This window comes from Pan paniscus, chromosome 9, assembly GCF_029289425.2.
Source record: "Pan paniscus chromosome 9, NHGRI_mPanPan1-v2.0_pri, whole genome shotgun sequence".
NCBI classification, from domain to species: Eukaryota; Metazoa; Chordata; class Mammalia; order Primates; family Hominidae; genus Pan; species Pan paniscus.
The window spans coordinates 10,531,362-10,545,689 of NC_073258.2; the positions used below are offsets into that span (position 1 = coordinate 10,531,362).

At 40.2% G+C, this 14,328-nt stretch overlaps 1 protein-coding gene across 9 annotated transcripts in view; it reads right to left on the reverse strand.

Annotated features, from left to right (window-relative positions):
• Positions 1-14,328, reverse strand: part of RIC3 (RIC3 acetylcholine receptor chaperone) — a 77,165-nt gene that overhangs the window by 14,918 nt on the left and 47,919 nt on the right. For 5 of the 9 annotated variants that reach the window (XM_063608088.1, XM_063608089.1, XM_063608087.1 and 2 more), the window contains one exon: positions 1,136-3,330. In XM_063608088.1, the coding sequence (XP_063464158.1) occupies positions 2,891-3,330 (440 nt within the window). In that variant the 3' untranslated portion in view covers positions 1,136-2,890. Of the gene's footprint in view, positions 1-1,135; positions 3,331-14,328 lie in introns of those variants that run through there. The other 4 variants (XR_010113330.1, XR_010113329.1, XR_010113328.1 and 1 more) reach the window with 1 other exon arrangement.

A 14,328-nucleotide genomic window follows, 5' to 3' on the forward strand; every position in this document is an offset into this window, starting at 1 on the left:
TAGCTGTCCATAAAGGCGTGGCTTGGGTACTCTGCCACAGTGCCAAAAGGCCAGGGGACTGATCGAGTTGCCAGCACCCTCGTGAGAAATGAAGACCGCAAGAAAAGAGACAGCAGCCCTGGCAACAAAAACCGGACCCATGATGTTGTCATCCTGGGTTGTATATACACATATGTCATCGCTGAAGGATAAAATAATTCTGGAAAATCCAAAAAGAATGTTCTAAATCCTAAATAACTGAAAGGTACATCCAAATGTCTGATATATAAACACACAAATATATTCCTTATATATAAACCAACCAAGAGCTAGGGCAGGAAGAAACACCATAAGGGCTTAGTGCTTCTGGCAGGAATTTCCATAAGCCAATTTTCCCCAAAGACCAACAACACTTTACATAACAGCCTCACCAAAATACTTGAACATCCATGTATTTTCACACCCTACTGCTTTTTTCAACAACTCTTTCTGCCAAGAGTGTCCTCTCTTCTTTGCCTACCTGAAGAAGTTCTTTGCATGCCTCAAGGCCCACCTCCCAAGAAACCGTGAAGTTTCTTGGCAATACTTTAGCAAAAACAATTTATCTTTCCTGTAGTTTTGGGCCCATGTCTGAATTACAGCATAGCCCTTATACTAAAAACATAATTACCACTTAATGAGTGGTTATCATGTATGAGCTAGAACCAATGCTGTTTTACACACACTGATGATTTCATTTAACCAGGACCTTTAATACCCCTCCCTTTACTACCCTGAAGCCAAAGCTCAGACCAGTTAAGGAGCTGACCCAAGATTCCACAGCTAGAAAATGCAGGGACAGATCATGGCTCATGTTTCTCTGCCTGCAGAATTCACAATCCTGAGCCCTCTTATAGGGTCATAGTTCATTTTATCTGTCAGGCTCTCTCTCGTTACATTGAGTTTTTTGAGGGTAGAAATTGAGCCTCTGTTCCTAGTACCTAGCACTGAGCAACTGACTGCTAAATGAATGAATGAGCTAGAAGAAAACAGCAGTATTTATCTCTAATAAGGGAATCATATCCTAAGGCCAAAAGTAAATCTGAGCCAGGAACCCAGGGCTCTCCTCATGAATCAACCCCTCATAGTGAACGAAGGGAAATAACACAGAAAACAATTGATCGAAACAGTAAAGAGCACCTGTTATTTTTCACCTTTACTGTACAATACATCTAGATTGCATTCAGTATATTTTAAACTGCATTCTTCACAATGTGAATCAAATGTTCTACACAGAGACAGATGCAATATGCTTTCTATAAACTCAGTCTTGAATGACTTTCTGTAACTCAATTAACAATAAATGCCTAGTAGTAGCTGACAGATTATCTTAATATGATCCCATACCTTCTAACAGCAGTCTGTATGCTGATGTATAATTTTAAACTGTTTTCCTGGCACCTTATTCATGCCAAGCATAATGTAACTCTAAAAGCCATATCTACCTTTACATAATGTCTTAATTTTCCAGTCTTCTACATTTCATGACTGGGAATGTCTTTGGGAATGTGCCCTCTTCAAACTCTCAGGTCTTACATGTAAACTGAATTCACACATACCTCATGATGTAATTCATGGGTGCTATCTTGTCTCAAGAAGACACACGTCAGATGCAGTAAGGAGAAAAGGCCTTTAGTTTGGTCAAAATCCTCCCAGTCTTAATCCAGTTGCTGCTACTTTCCCCAGCTCTCTCAAAAGACCCAAATATCCGAGTATGGAACACACGGTCTCTACCCCTGGGCACTGCTATATTGGTTCTCCGCAACAGACATACTCCAACTTCCCTCTTGAGTTGGCACTTTGTATACAAGATCAGTCCTCATTTGTTTCAATTTATGGTTCTGAGAAGAAATTTCTCAAAGGGTGCAACATTCAGAAACAGCTTTAGGTAAGGACTGTCCATAAGCACACAGATTCTCTCCCCTATTGCTGGCTTCCTGGCCTTCTGAGCTCCTCATGGCAGGAACAGAATTCACAATCTTGAGCCCTCTTATAGGGTTGCAGCCTCCTCATGGCAGGACCATCCCTGGGCAGGGCTTCCTGCAGCTTCAATGGCCTCAAGTCTTGACTCTGCAGGGCAGGGTCTAACGTCTCTATCTAAAGCTTCCTCTGTCCACTGAAAACCAGGAGTGCAAAGGTACTTCTGGGCTTGGCAGTTCTGTTAAGCAGAACAGGGGTAAAGGAAGCTAGATATCCAGGTAGTATCAGAGTAAAACAGTCCCCAAACAAGCCTCTGGGCTCATTCTCAGATCAGTGGGAGTCTTCCCTACTCTGGAGAAAAGAGGATGTCTGAGGCAGCATCAATGTTCCTAGGAAGACCCTCGCTGCAAGGAAGAGGCTTCAGCTTAGACAGTAGAGTCTTACCCTCCTCTGGGCCCATCAGCCCCACAAACAAAATGTTCTCTTCTCACCAGGGGACTACTAACCTGCTCAAGGCCCAAAGAATAAGGGATCTTGGAGTCTGAAATCTTCATTCTTGCAACCTTAAGTCCTCATCATCTGTAAGCTGATGTTCGTTCACAGGTGAACTATCTGTTACACCTACCAGGAAGAGTCAGACCTTTGCCCCTGAGTGGTCCCATCTGTAATTACAATAGACCAAACATAATTACTTAATGGATCAACTTCTCTGATAGAGGAAAGGCAGGAAGAGAAAGAGCGAAGCTGTCCTGTGTTCACACTAATGTCCGTGTTTTACAAGGTGACAGGTGTGTGAGCACCAGGAAGGATACATGATATCCATGATAGTGGCCTGATAGCTATGACACTTGAACACAGTGAAGAAAGTGCAGGGCACAGGGCCAAGAAGGAAATCTGAGGAGAGAGAGGTCACCTTGGGACTTGAGTAATGGATACTTCAGACTGGCTGTTTTCACTCTAAACCCTGGGGGTTACGCTTCCTCAGCATGCTGCCTGTATATGCTTTATCGGTGCTGATGCCCAACCCTTCATCTTTAAAGTCTTGGGACCACTCTTCTTTGGTGGTTTCCTCTTGCTCAGGGTAGCTATCTGCACTGAATCCAGCATTCTCTGCCAAGACAGCAGGATCCTCGTCTTCATGAAAACAGCAGGAACATGTTTCTGGCTTTGGATCACACGAGGTAACAGAATTATCTTCCTGGGCTCTGGGGTCAGTGGGCAGACTTTCCCAACCCAAATGATCTGATTCTTCCTCTTCTATCATTCCCATTCTTTCAGCTATTTCTTCAGCAGAAAGTTCTTTTGGGTCAGGGTAATCCACCAAGATTGTTTCTTGCCTACGCTTGATACAGTCTGAAAGGTCATAAATTGGGTAAGTCTCTTCGGGGTAACCTAGAGAGAAAAGTAGCACAAAGTATTACAAAGAATGTCTCCTCAAAAAAAAAAAAAATAGTGTCAGGTTCAAAGAGGATTCTCAGGCAGCAGCCGTCCTATCCTAACAAATCCATTCAAGACATCTCTAAGATTCCAATAGTTCTAAAGTTTTACTTGAGCAAATTCTTAGCAATCTGGCTATCCCAGTGCTCTTTGAAATACAAACTAATTCAGATGAAAATCCCTTCTTATGTGTAGGGTGCTTGGGGCAGAGTTAAGTCTTATACCACGTGTTTTTGCAGTACTGATGAAGATTAAACAAACAACATGAGCCTTTAGTTAAAACAAAAAAAGCATCAAAACCAGACAGAGACAGCACAGCTCCAGGCTAATGTTTATAATTTCTATTTGGAACAATTTCCAAATCTTCCTTGGTGGAGTGGGGAGAGGAAAGGAATGCTAAGCTCTTTGAAAAATACACCATGAAGCTTTCTATTTATCCAAACAATTGAAATGGCTTGCAAGTGTCAAAAATAGAGAGCACTTTAGCAAGGCATGCCCAAGATCCCGAAGGACAAGCACTGCATTTTTGGAAGACAGAATTCCTGTTGTTGGCTTCTTCATCTTCACAAAATGGAACAAAAGAAAACAACAAACTGGCAAACAAAATGAGTAACACTGGTACTGAATCCCAGCTAGGATAATGAGAAAAGAGAAACTGTTGCCAAATTACCAAACTAAATGAAATAAATCTGTGTCAGCCAAGCAAGCCTGAGCAGCAGATGGGCCGTGCTGGAGCTCACACACCAGTACTGGCACCAGCGGCCGTAATCACGATACAGTGCAGAAAGCTGGAGGATTCAGAACCCATTTGCCCATTATGATAATTGGCAAATTCAACCCTAACGTAAACCATTTTTTGCCTACAACTGTGACAAATAAGTCTTTTTTGGTGCAATGTAGGGTGTGTGTGGAGACATTTCTACATTTACTGCTTTTTCTGACTATAAAAATCATACAGACTCATTTGTAGAAAATTTGAAAAAAATACAGGCTAGTTTAAAAAAGAAAACACAAATCACCCATAATATCTTCACTCATAATAATTTGCTTTTTTCTGGTCTTTTTTTAACCGTATATACACATGTATTTTCTTTTCTTTTCTTTTCTTTTTTTTTGAGACGGAGTCTCGCTCTGTCGCCTGCCCAGGCTGGAGTGCAGTGGTGCAATCTCGGTTCACTGCAACCTCTGCCTCCCCGATTCAAGTGATTCTCCTGCCTCAGCCTCCTGAGTAGCTGGGATTACAGGTGCATGCCACCACACCTAGCTAATTTTTTGTATTTTTAGCAGAGACGGGGTTTCACTATGTTGGCCAGGCTGGTCTCAAACTCCTGAGGTGTTTGAGGGTTTGGAAGACCACCCACCTCGGTCTTCCAAAGTGTTGGGATTACAGGCGTGAGCCACCACGCCCGGCCAACATGTATTTTCTTATTCCCCTTTTTTAAAAAGAAGGATCATATTTGTGTATAAAAGGTTATATCCTCATGTTTTTCAATTCAACATTATATCATGGGCATCTCTCCATGTCATTAGGCATTTGAAAGTTGGTTGCAAAATATCTCATCATATAGCTACATAACTGACATGATTTACTAGTCCTCTTTTCTAGGACATTTAGATTCTTTCCAATTTTCCCCTATTATAAGTAGTATACAAGTTAAGATTTCTTAATATAAATCTATGTCCACTTCCCTAGTTCTTTAAGATAGACTTCTATAAATATGAAAACTAGACCAAAGGGAATGGACATTATAAAAGCCTTTTTTATACTGTGCCAAATTACTTTCCAGAAGAGTGGTATAAATTTTCAATCCTACCAGTGATATAAAGACTGTCCATCTTATGACACCCTCACCAGCACTCACAGTAGTATGTTAAGAATTTTGCCAATGCAGTCTTTATTCCAAGGCTTAACTTACTGTGGATGGATGGAATGCTAGGTAAAGTGGAGCTTAGCTAACCCAAGACCCTCAGCCACCATGGTCAAGGATAGGATCTGGAGAAGCTGCTTGCTAATCAGCTCCCAGCCACTGAATGCTTAAAAGAAGTCCATTTGCTGGCATGTCCCTGTCTTCCCACACTTAGAACAAAGCTTATCTTTGAATTTTCATGACTATCTGCTTTAAGAGGGAAGGTCACCCAGACTCAGGCTCTCAGCCTACCCCAACACCAGGCCTCAGTCCAGCTCTGCATCCCTAGTCATAATGCCTGCACCCACAGACCCAGCCTCCATGCTGGCCCCTGCAGATACAGACTCCGGGCCCACCCAGCATCAGGCCAGCAACTATGGCCCCAGAATCCAGTCCCACCCTAGGTTCCAGACAAAACCAGAGCCAGGTCTGCCCACATAGCCCAGTGCCAAATTGGCACCCCAATGGCACCCAAATTGGAGCCTGCAGACACAGGCTCCAGGCCTGCCCAGTGCCAGGCTGGTCTCTATGACCACCCCCACCTTCAGGTTGGCCCCTGCATTCCCACAATCCAGCAGACCCTGGGTCTAGGCCAACCCAGTAGACCCCAGCATTGGGCCGGCCCTCAGAACCCCAGGACTGCCCCTATGGACCTAGGTTCTAGGCTGAGGCCTGTGGCCCCAGGACCCAAGCCAGCCCTAATGAACCTAGCCTTCAGACACATCCATCAGACTCAGCCTCCAGGCCCATTTCAGTGGACCTGGGCACCAGGTTCATCCTAGCACCTGGCCAATCTCTGAAGACCCAGGCTCAAGGCCCAGTCCAGCCCCAGGTCAGCCCTTGTGGACCTAGGCTTTGGGATAGCCTCTCTGCACAAGATACAAGCACCAGGTCCATGCCTGAGGATCCAATCAACAGGTACACCCCAGTGGATCCAGGCTTCAACCCCAACCCCACGGACTCGACACCAGGCCACCCTGCCTAAGGACTCTACCAGCAAGGCTACCTGCAGATCACACCAAATGGCCTACCCAGAATCTCTGGGCAGGCTGACTGGTGAATGGCTTTTCCGGACAAAGCCAGAATGCAAAAACCATTCACCAGCAAAAGTCCCTGCTTCTTCAAATGCACAGATACCAATGCATAGCCATGAGGATCAAGAACAATCAAGGAAACATGTTGCCACCAATGAACAAAATAAAGCACCAGGAACAGACTCTAAAGAAATGAAGATACGGCCGGGCGTGATGGCTCACACTTGTAATCTCAGCACTTTAGGAGGCCAAGACAAATGGATCACCTGAGGTCAGGAGTTCAAAACCAACCTGGCCAACATGGTAAAATCCTATCTCTACTAAAAATACAAAAAATTAGCCGGGCGTGGTGGCAGGCGCCTGTAATTCCAGCTACTCAGGAGGCTGAGGCAGAAGAATCGCTTGAACCCAGGAGGCAGAGGTTCCAGTGAGCCAAGATCATGCCATTGCACTCCAGCCTGGGCAACAAGAACAAAACTCCATCTCAAAAAAAAAAAAAAAAGAAAGAAAAAAAGAAAGAAAAAGAAGACACATGAACTGCCTGACAAAGAATTCAAGATAACTGTTTTAAGGAAACTCAGCGAACTTCAAGAAAATACAGAGAAACAATTAAAGGAAACCAGGAAAACAATAAATAACTAAAACAAAAAATTTACGAGAGATTGAAATTATATTTAAAAAATCAAACAGAAATTCTACAGCTGAAAAATACGAGAATTGAAATGAAAAATGCAATAGAGAGTATCAACAGCAGAACTGATTGAGCAAAAGAATGAACCTTTGAATCTAAAGACAGATTATTTGACAATATACAGTTGGATAAGAAAAAAAGAATGAAAAGAAAGCAAGCTTATGGGATTTATGGGAACTGGAGTTCAAGAAGGAGGAGACAGACACAAAGGGATAGAAAGCTTAAAGAAATAATAGCAGAAAACTATACAAATCTGGGGAAAGTTATAAATATCTGGGTACAGGAAGGTCAAAAGTCTCCAATCAGACTGAACTCAAGTAAGACTATATCAAGAAGTATTATAATCAAACTATCAAAAATCAAAGACAGAGAGGATGCTGGAAGCAGCAAAAGAAAAAAAGTACATCACATTATAAGGGAGTTCTAACAGATTTATCAGCAGAAACCTTAAAGGCCAGAAAAGAGTGGGATAATATATTCAAAATGCTTATGGAAAACAAAAACAAAAACAAACAAAAAAAAAGGTCAACCAAGAATATTGTAGTTGGCAAAGCTCTCCTTCAGAAATGAGGAAAAAACAAAGATTCTGCCAGACAAAAGCTGAAGGAGCTTATCCCCACAAGATCTATCTTATAAGAAATGCTCAAGGGTGTTCTTCAAGTAGAGAGCAAGGGACACTATTTAGTAACACAAATATATATATATATGAAAGTATAGGCTAGGTGCGGTGGCTAATGCCTGTAATCCCAGCACTTTGGGAGGCTGTGACAGGTGGATCACCTGAGGTCAGGAGTTCGAGACCAGCCTGACCAACATGGTGAAACTCCACCTCTACTAAAAATACAAAATTAGCTCGGCATGGTGGTGCATGCCTGTAATCCCAGCTACTTGGGAGGCTGAAATGAAAACTATAAAACATTGATGAAAGAAATTGAAGAAGACACAAATAAAATGAAAAGATGTCCTGTTTATGGATTGGAAGAATTGATACTGCTAAAATGTCCATACTATACAAAGCAATCTACAGATTTAATACAATCCCTATCAAAATTTCAATGACAATTTTCACAGAAATAGAAGAAACAATTCTAAAATTCATATGGAACCACAAAAGACCCCAAATGGCCAAAGCAATTGTGAACAAAAAGAACAAAGCCAGAGGCATCACAGTACCTGATTCCCAAATCTAGTACAAAGCTATAACAATCAAAACAGTATGTTACTGGCATAAAAATAGACACACAGACTGATGGAACAGAATAAAAGCCCAGAAATAAATCCACATATTTATGGTCAATTTTTTTAAACAAAGATGCCAAAAAATAAAACACACACACACACAGGTCAAAGGACAAACACAAAAAGGTCAAAGGACAATCTCTTCAATAAATGGTGTGGGGAAACTAGATATCCACATGCAAAACAGTGAAATTAGACCCTCATCTCACACCTCACATTTACAAAAATCAACTCAAAATGCACTGAAGACTTAAACATAAGACCTGAAGCTGTAAAACTACTAGAAGAAAACCTAGGGAAAAAGCTCCATGACATTGGTCTGGACAATGATATTTTTGGATATGACACCAAAAGCCCATGCAACAAAAGTGAAAATAGACAAATGGGATTACTGCAAAAAGTTTCCGTACAGCAAAGGAAACAACAGAGTAAAGAGACAATCTATGTAATGGGAGAAAATATTTGCAAACCATATATTTGATAATGGGTTAATATGCAAAATATATAAGGAACTCAACTCCACAGCAAAAGAAAACCTAATTTAAAAATGGGCAAAGGATATAAATAGACACTTCTCAAAAGAAGACATAAAAATAGTCAACAGGCATATGAGAAAGTGCTCAACATCATTAAACATTCAAGAAATGAAAATTTAAACCACAATATCACCACATCTGTTAGAATGGCTATTATCAAAAAGACAAACGGCAATAATAAGTGTCAGCAAGGATGTAGAGAAAAGGGAACCCTTATATACTATTGCTGGGAATGTAAACTAGTACAGTCACTATGGAAAACAGTATACTGGCTCCTCAACAAATTAAAAATAGAACTATCATATGATCCAGTAATCCCACTACTGGATATATATCCAAAAGATAAGAAATCAGTATGTCAAAAAGATATCTGCACTCCCATGTTCACTGCAGCATTATTCACAATAGCCACACTATAGCATCAATCTGAACATCCATGAATGGATGAATAAAGAAAATGTGGCACATATACACAACAGAATAGTACTTAGCATTTTTTTGTTTTTGGAGACGAGGTCTCACACTGTCACCCAGGCTGGAGTGCAGTGGCACAATCTCAGCTCACTGCAGTCTCCACCTCTTGGACTCATCTCAGCCTCCCAGCTCAGCCTCCCAAGTTGCTGGGACTAGACACATGCCACCATGCCTAGCAAATTTTTGTATTTTGTGGAGACAGGGTTTCACCGTGTTGCCCAGGCTGGTCTTGAACTCCTAGGCTCAAGCAATCCACCTGCCTCAGCCTCCCAAAGTGTTGGGATTACAGGCGTGAGCCACCATACCTGGCCTACTCAGCTTTCAAAAAGGAAATCCTGTTATTTATGACAACCTAGATGAACTTGGAGGACATTATGTTAACTGAAATAAGCCAGGCACAGAAAGACAGATACAGCATGATTTCACTTACATATGGAGTGTAAAAAGGTCAAGCTCATTAACAAAATAAAATGGTGGTTATCAGAAGCTAGGGGGATCAGGGAAATGCTAGTCAAAGGACATAAAATTTCAGTTGGATAGGAGGAATAAATAAGTTCAAGAGATCTATTATACATTATATAGACTATAGTTAATAACAGTATGTTGTATATTTGAAAATTGCTAACAGAGTACATTTTAAGTGTTCTCACCACAAAAATCCTTAAGTATGTGAGGTAATGTGTATGTTAAATAGCTTGATTTAGCCATTTCACAGTGTATACATATATCAAAACATCAATATATATAATTTTATGTATTAATTAAAATAAATAATTTTCTTTTTAAAAGAGGAAGAGGCCCACTGAGAAAAATCAAATAATAACTCATAAAACTGCTGAGGTAGCCTACGTAAGCCACCATTACTGGTTACTCAAAAACATCATTAAGGCTGGGCACAGTCGCTCACGCCTGTAATCCCAGCACTTTGGGAGGCCGAGGCGGGCAGATCACGAGGTCAGGAGATCAAGACCATCCTGGCTAACATGGTGAAACCCCATCTCTACTAAAAATTCAAAAAATTAGCCAGGCGTGGTGGCAGGCGCCTGTAGTCCCAGCTACTTGGGAGGGAATGACGTGAACCTGGGAAGTGGAGCTTGTAGTGAGCCAAGACCCTGCCACTGCACTCAAGCCTGGGCATGACAGAGCAAGATTCCATCTCAAAAAAAAAAAAAAAAAGACCATCATTAAAAATATAAGCAAGCAACAAAAATTCACTGCTCCTATGAGGAAACCAGCAGTTCCAAATGAGGGACCAAAACTAACCAAAACAAACAATGCCAATAGTCTCTAATAAAATAGTTAGTGCAGGAGATAAAGGCGTTAACATCAACCAATTTATGATTGATATTCCTAATAATATTCAAGAAGATACTGCACTGATAAAACCTAGCCAGGCTTCAATTTAAAAAGGTAGCAAACAAGAAATAAAAAGGAGCTATTGAATAGAAAGCCATAATTGTAAAAAAAAAAAAAAAAAAAAAAAAAAAGATTAATGCTCAGGCAAGAAAACAGCAGATTGGGCTGGGCGCAGTGGCTCACGCCTGTAATCCTAACACTTTGGGAGGTTTAGGCAGTTGGATCACCTGAGGTCAAGAGTTCGAGACCAGCCTGACCAACATGGCAAAACCCTGTCTCTACTAAAAATACAAAAAAAATTAGCCAGGAGTGATGGCGGGCACCTGTAGTCCCAGCTACTTAGGAGGCTGAAGCATGAGAATCACTTGAACCCAGGCAGCGAAGGTTGCAGTGAGCTGAGATCACACCATTGCACTCTAGCCTGGGAGACAGAGTGAGACTCCATCTCAAAAAAAAAAAAAAGAAAAAATAGCAGATTGAAATGGACATGGCTGAAAACCAAATTAGTATATTAAAAGTCCAAGTTGAGGAATTCTCCCAGCACAAAGATAAAATGATAAAGAAATGGAAATTATGAGGAAAAAAGATAAGCTACATGGCAAACTATCAACAATATCCAATCTCAGAATTACTGGAATTCTAGAATGAGAGAACAAAATAAGGTAAATGGGAACAATAATCAAAGAGATTATAAAAGAAAATACCCTTTAGCTGAAGAAAGCCTTGAGTCTTCAGATGGGAAGGACTCGCTAAATGCTTGGCAAAAATACTATGAAAAATCCACACATTCATACACGCTCAGACACGTGCAGATTATCCAACCAAATTCAGATTTTTAAAAGCTGGAGGCATCATGCTACCTGACTTCAAACTATACTACAAGGCTACAGTAACCAAAACAGCATGGTACTGGTACCAAAATAGAGATATAGACCAATGGAACAGAACAGAGGCCTCAGAAATAACACCACACATCTACAACTATCTGATCTTTGACAAACCTGACAAAAACAAGAAATGGGGAAAGCATTCCCTATTTAATAAATGGTGCTGGGAAAACTGGCTAGCCATATGTAGAAAGCTGAAACTGGATCCCTTCCTTACACCTTATATAAAAATTAATTCAAGATGGATTAAATACTTAAATGTTAGACCTAAAACCATAAAAACCCTAGAAGAAAACCTAGGCATTACCATTCAGGACATAGGCATAGGCAAGGACTTCATGACTAAGACACCAAAAGCAATGGCAACAAAAGCCAAAATAGACAAATAGGATCTAATTAAACTAAAGAGCTTCTGCACAGCAAAAGAAACTACCATCAGAGTGAACAGGCAACCTACAGAATGGGAGAAAATTTTTGCAATCTACCCATCTGACAAAGGGCTAATATCTAGAATCCTCAAAAAACTCAAATTTATAAGAAAAGAACAAACAACCCCATCAAAAAGTGGGCAAAGGATTATGAACAGACACTTCTCAAAAGAAGACATGTATGCAGCCAACAGACATATGAAAAAATGCTCATCACTGGCCATCAGAGAAATGCAAATCAAAACCACAATGAGATACCATCTCACGCTAGTTAGAATGGCGATCATTAAAAAGTAAGGAAATAACAGATGCTAGAGAGGATGTGGAGAAATAGGAACGCTTTTACACTGTTGGTGGGAGTGCAAATTAGTTCAACCATTGTGGAAGACAGTGTGGCAATTCTTCAAGGATCTAGAACTGGAATTACCATTTGACCCGGCAATCCCATTACTGGGTATATACCCAAAGGATTATAAATCATGCTACTATAAAGACACATGCACACGTACATTTATTTCGGCACTATTCACAATAGCAAAGACTTGGAACCAACCCAAATGTCCATCAATGATAGACTAGATTAAGAAAATGTGGCATATATACACCATGGAATACTATGCATCCATAAAAAATGATGAGTTCATGTCCCTTGGAGGGACATGGATGAAGCTGGAAACCATCATTCTCAGTAAACTATCACAAGGACAAAAAACCAAACACTCATAGGTGGGAACTGAACAATGAGATCACTTGGACACAGGGTGAGGAACATCATACACCGGGACCTGTCGGAGGATGGAGGGCTAGGAGAGGGATAGCATTAGGAGAAATACCTAATGTAAATGATGAGTTGATGGGTGGAGCAAACCAACATGGCACATGTATACCTATGTAACAAACCTGCACGTTGTACACATGTACCCTAGAACTTAAAGTATAATAATAAAAAAGACACCAATACCCCAAATATAATTTAAAAAAAAAAAGAAAGAAAATAAAACAAATTTCCAGACAGAAAAAAAACAAGCTACCTAACTAAAAACAGGTAACCTATTGAGAAAAAGAAGCAGACCAGGATAAGATTTCTCATTTTCAATATCAAATTAAAGTAGAGAATGAAGCAATATTTTCAAACTTTTTAGGGAAAATAGCATAATCAACGATTTTATACCCAGCCAAACAATTTGTGTACAGGTGGAAAATATGTACAGATATCCAAGTATTCAGTACACAATACTATATGGGAAAAATATAAAGGTATTCTTGACAAATACAAAAATTAGTCAAAATTTAAATTCAAGAAAGATGATGCTATATATGAGACAGTGGTTAAGAATGAAATCTGTAAGAATTATCAACATAAAATAAGTATTGATAATGTGGCCTAGGAATTTAATGCTGCTGTTAAGAAATGACACTTAAAACAGAAAAGGTTAATATCTTTAAAAATTAATATCACTTGTAGTTAAAATTCCATATAATTTCAACAAAACCTAAAAGGTAGGTAGAGGGGGAACAACGAAAATTGCAATTTGGAGGAAAAACTGAATTTCATTTCATTAATTACTTGTGAGATTAAAATACTTTAAAATGTTTCATAGCTGGTTGCATTTTTTCTCTTTGTGAACTGCTTATCTGTAAGGATATCAGTGTTTTCTAAATTTGTTCTAGAACTTTTTAATATATTAAATATATCCGCCAGGCGCAGTGGCTCACGTCTGTAATCCCAGCACTTTGGGAGGTTGCGGTGGGCAGATCCCTTGAGGCCAGGAGTTCAAGACCAGCCTGGTCAACATGGCAAAACCGTGTCTCTACTAAAACTAAAAAAATTAGCTGGGCATGGTGGCACATGACTGTAGTCCCAGCTATTTGGGAGGCTGAGGCACAGAATCATTTGAACCCAGGAGGCAGAGGTTGCAGGGAGCAGATATCAAGCTACAGCACTCCAACTTGGGCAACAAAGCAAGCAAGCCTCTGTCTCAAAAAAAATAATAATAATAACTTTTTTCAATCATATTTGTTATAAATATTTTTCCAGTTTATTCTTGTCTTTTAAACTGTGTGATACTCTCTGATCTGCAGAAGATAAAAGTTTTATGTATTTAAGCTACACAATCTTTTCCCTTAGAATTTGTGTTGCTTTTAAAAAAATTAACCTTTTTTATTTTGAGATAATTATAGATTCACAGGCAGCATAGAAGAAATAATACAAGCCAGGCACAGTGGCATGCACCTGGAGTCCCAGCTACTCAGGAGGCTGAGGTGGGAGGATCGCCTGAGTCCCAGCATGGGCAACATGGTTAAGACTCTATCCCTTTAAAAAATACTACTACTAGTAATACAGAAATCCCATGTACCCTTTATCCAGTTTCTCCCAAAGGCAACATCTAGCAAAACTGTA